This window comes from Chelonoidis abingdonii, chromosome 11 (assembly GCF_003597395.2).
Source record: "Chelonoidis abingdonii isolate Lonesome George chromosome 11, CheloAbing_2.0, whole genome shotgun sequence".
Lineage (NCBI taxonomy): Eukaryota > Metazoa > Chordata > Testudines > Testudinidae > Chelonoidis > Chelonoidis abingdonii.
This window is the reverse complement of record NC_133779.1, coordinates 22,459,306-22,462,270: the sequence shown is the minus strand read 5'-3', so window position 1 is coordinate 22,462,270 and position 2,965 is coordinate 22,459,306. Positions and strand designations below refer to the sequence as shown.

The 2,965-nt window shown below is 67.0% G+C and overlaps 2 protein-coding genes across 2 annotated transcripts in view; one reads left to right on the top strand and one right to left on the bottom strand.

Moving 5' to 3' along the window:
• Positions 1-2,965, bottom strand: part of SLC2A4 (solute carrier family 2 member 4) — a 197,339-nt gene that overhangs the window by 140,351 nt on the left and 54,023 nt on the right. The window lies entirely within an intron of this gene.
• The window catches only part of GPS2 (G protein pathway suppressor 2), a 10,799-nt gene continuing 8,008 nt past the window's right edge, over positions 175-2,965 (top strand). Inside the window, exons 1-2 of the mRNA XM_032794530.2 lie at positions 175-234; positions 2,224-2,333. Coding sequence (XP_032650421.2) covers positions 2,244-2,333 — 90 coding nt within the window. The 5' untranslated portion in view covers positions 175-234; positions 2,224-2,243. The remainder of the gene's footprint in view (positions 235-2,223; positions 2,334-2,965) is intronic.

Genomic DNA, 2,965 nt, shown 5'->3' with positions numbered 1-2,965 from the left:
AACTTTTGAGGAAAAGATGCGCGGGCGGGGGCTGCGTATATGAGTAATTGTGAGGCCGCGTCCCGGCGGCGTGCGCCCCGGAAGCGGGAAGAAAGCGCGGGTGGGGGCGGGGCGTGGCCCGGCGCGGAGCGAAGATGCCGGCGCTGCTGGAGCAGGCAGCAAAAGCTCCCTCGGCCATTGTGCGCGTCCCTGCACCGCCACGTTCATCGGTGGAGCGCGAGCGCAAGCGGCAGGGTGAGATGAGCCCCGCCCCTCCCCCGTTCACCGGGCAACGCCAACCGCCTCACCCAACGGCCAGGCCCCTTGGGGGCGGAGGCCTGGCTCAGCCAACCCCACGGCGCCCCTCCCCCCAACCGGGACCCCCTCCCCCCCACTTGCCCCCGGGCCCCCCCCCATCCCTTGACCCTCCCAGTCCCCCTCCCCCCCTATACTGCCCCAGGGACCCCCACCCCTCCCCCACCCGGGAACCCCACTCCCCCCAAATCTCTGCCCCCGGTACCCCCTCCCCCCTATATACTGAGTCCAGGAGACCCCCCACACCCCTCACCCACGGGACCCCCCTCCCCCATAAGCTCCCAGGCCAGGTCCCCACAACATCCATTCCCCCTTGAGGGACCCCCTCCCCCATACTGTCCCCAGGGACCTCAACCTCTCCCCTTCCACAGTGCCCCAGAGTCCGCCCCAACCCTCCCCACCTGGGACACCCCTCCCCCCAATAGTGGCCCAGGTCCCCCCTCAAATCCCTTCCCCCCCGGGACTCCCCTTCCCCCATTACTGCCGCCCAGGGGACCTCTCTCCCCCCAATAGTGCCCCAGAGGCCCCCAAATCCCTCCCCCATACTGCCTCCCAGGGCCCTCAGAAACCTCTCCCCGCCATAGTGCCCCAGGGTGCCCCTCCAAACCCCTCCCCGGACCCCTCTCCCCACTGTTCCCCCTGGGACCCTCAAACCCCTCCCCATTCTGGGACACTCTTACTGCCCCAGGCCCCCCCCCACTCCACCCCTCCCTCATCAGGGACCCCGCAGCCCCCCTCATGTCCTACTGCCCCCAGGTACCCCACAGCCCCTCCCCATCAGCCCTCCATGCACCATACTGCTCAGGGACCCCCCAGCCTCTTCCATGCTCCCCCTTAAACCCTTCCGCCCCGTTCCCCACCGCACTCCCCCATGACCCCCACAGACCCCCCACATCTACTGTCCCAGGTTGACCCCCCAAAACTTTCCCCCATTATGGGCCAGACCCCCCAAAACCCCTCACGTTGTCTACTGCCCCCTGGGCGAGCCGGCCGCGCAAGTCGCCGGTACCACGCACCCCCCCCCGATACTGCCCCAAGGGACCCCCGTGTCCCCGATTCCTTCCCCATGCTGCCACGTTCATCCCAAGTACCTGGGAGACGGCCCCTTCCCCCTTGCAGCCCCGAACCAGAGCACAGCCGGGGGGTCAGTCTCCTCGCTTTCGGTCATGGGGCCCGGTGGCCGCCCCCCCCCCCCCCCCCCACCTGCGATAAGACCAGTTTAATCTCCCCTTCCAAGCCCACCCGCTTTTCCTGGCCGCTCACTCGGCCTCGACCTGGGGATTTGTAACGAACCGGAGGCGCTAACGAGGCCACGGGCCGGAGCAACATCTTTTCTAATTAAACACAAAACGGCAAGGGGGTGTCATAAAGCCTGACACACACAGAGACCCCCCAACGGGGAGCTGTTCGCCCCGGCTTGGCCACAAAGTCGGAACGAAATTTTGCGGTTTTTGTTTCGGAAAGGACCCGTTTGCGACCCATGGTCCGGCGGGGGGCGCAGCCTCGGTCTCCCCTTTCCAAAGGGGCCCCTGCCTGCCGGGGAGAATGGCTTAGGGGGTCCGTAGATGTCAGAACCGGGGGGGCAAACCCCACACTTGGCTGGGATGGGACGAAGGGGAGGCCCCCAGTTTGCCTCGAATTCGGTTTCCTTCCAAAGCAGGTTTCTGCTTTTCTCATCCTCGTTAGTTTCTCCCGCTGGCTCTTTAAATGGGGGTCCCCTCCTGTGCTCCGCACAAACTCTATGGGGCCCCCCCACACCCCTCGAGGCATCGAAACTTTCTGCTACTTTCCAGCCCGAATTAGCCCTGTTTAAGGGTGAATCCTCCCCTCTCCCTGCCCTATTTCGCAGCCCCTCCTGCTGTGTGTTTGTGGGGGGGCTGCGGATCCGTTCCTCCCCCCCTCGGCCTGACCCCGGCTGTGTCCCCGCAGAGGAGGAGGAAGTGGACAAGATGATGGAGCAGAAGATGAAGGAGGAGCAGGAGCGGCGCCGGAAGAAGGAGATGGAGGAGCGCATGTCGCTGGAGGAGACCAAAGAGCAGGTTGGGGGGGGCACCGGGCCCCCCTACTGCCCCCCCACCGGTCCTCCTGGGGTTGGGGGTTGTGAGCCGGGCAGCGGAGGGGGGTCCGGGCTCCCCTAGTTCACAGTCCAACATCGGTGATGCCCCAGTTCACAGCACCATCCCCCCCGACCCCCCCTTGTCGGGGGTCCCCAGGCCCTGCCCTTGGAGAGGGGCTCCACGGATCCCAGCCCCCCCAGCAATGGGTCTCCGGGCCCTGCCCTCAGGGAGGGGCTCCCCCAGTTCCCACCCCCACCAGCAATGGGTCTCCGGGCCCTTTCCTCAAGGAGGGGCTCCCCTGGATCTCAGCCCCCCCTCCAGCAATGGGTGTCTGGGCCCTGCCCTCAGGGAGGGTCTCCCCCGGTTCCCAGCCCCCACCAGCAATGGGTCTCCGGGCCCTGTCCTCAAGGAGGGGCTCCCCTGGATCCCAGCCCCCCCTCTAGCAATGGGTGTCTGGGCCCTGCCCTCAGGGAGGGGCTGCCCCGGTTCCCAGTCCCCACCAGCAATGGGTCTCTGGGCCCTGTCCTCAAGCAGGGGCTCCCCCGGTTCCCAGCCCCCACCAGCAATGGGTCTCCGGGCCCTGGCCTCAAGGAGGGGCTCCCCTGGATCCCAGC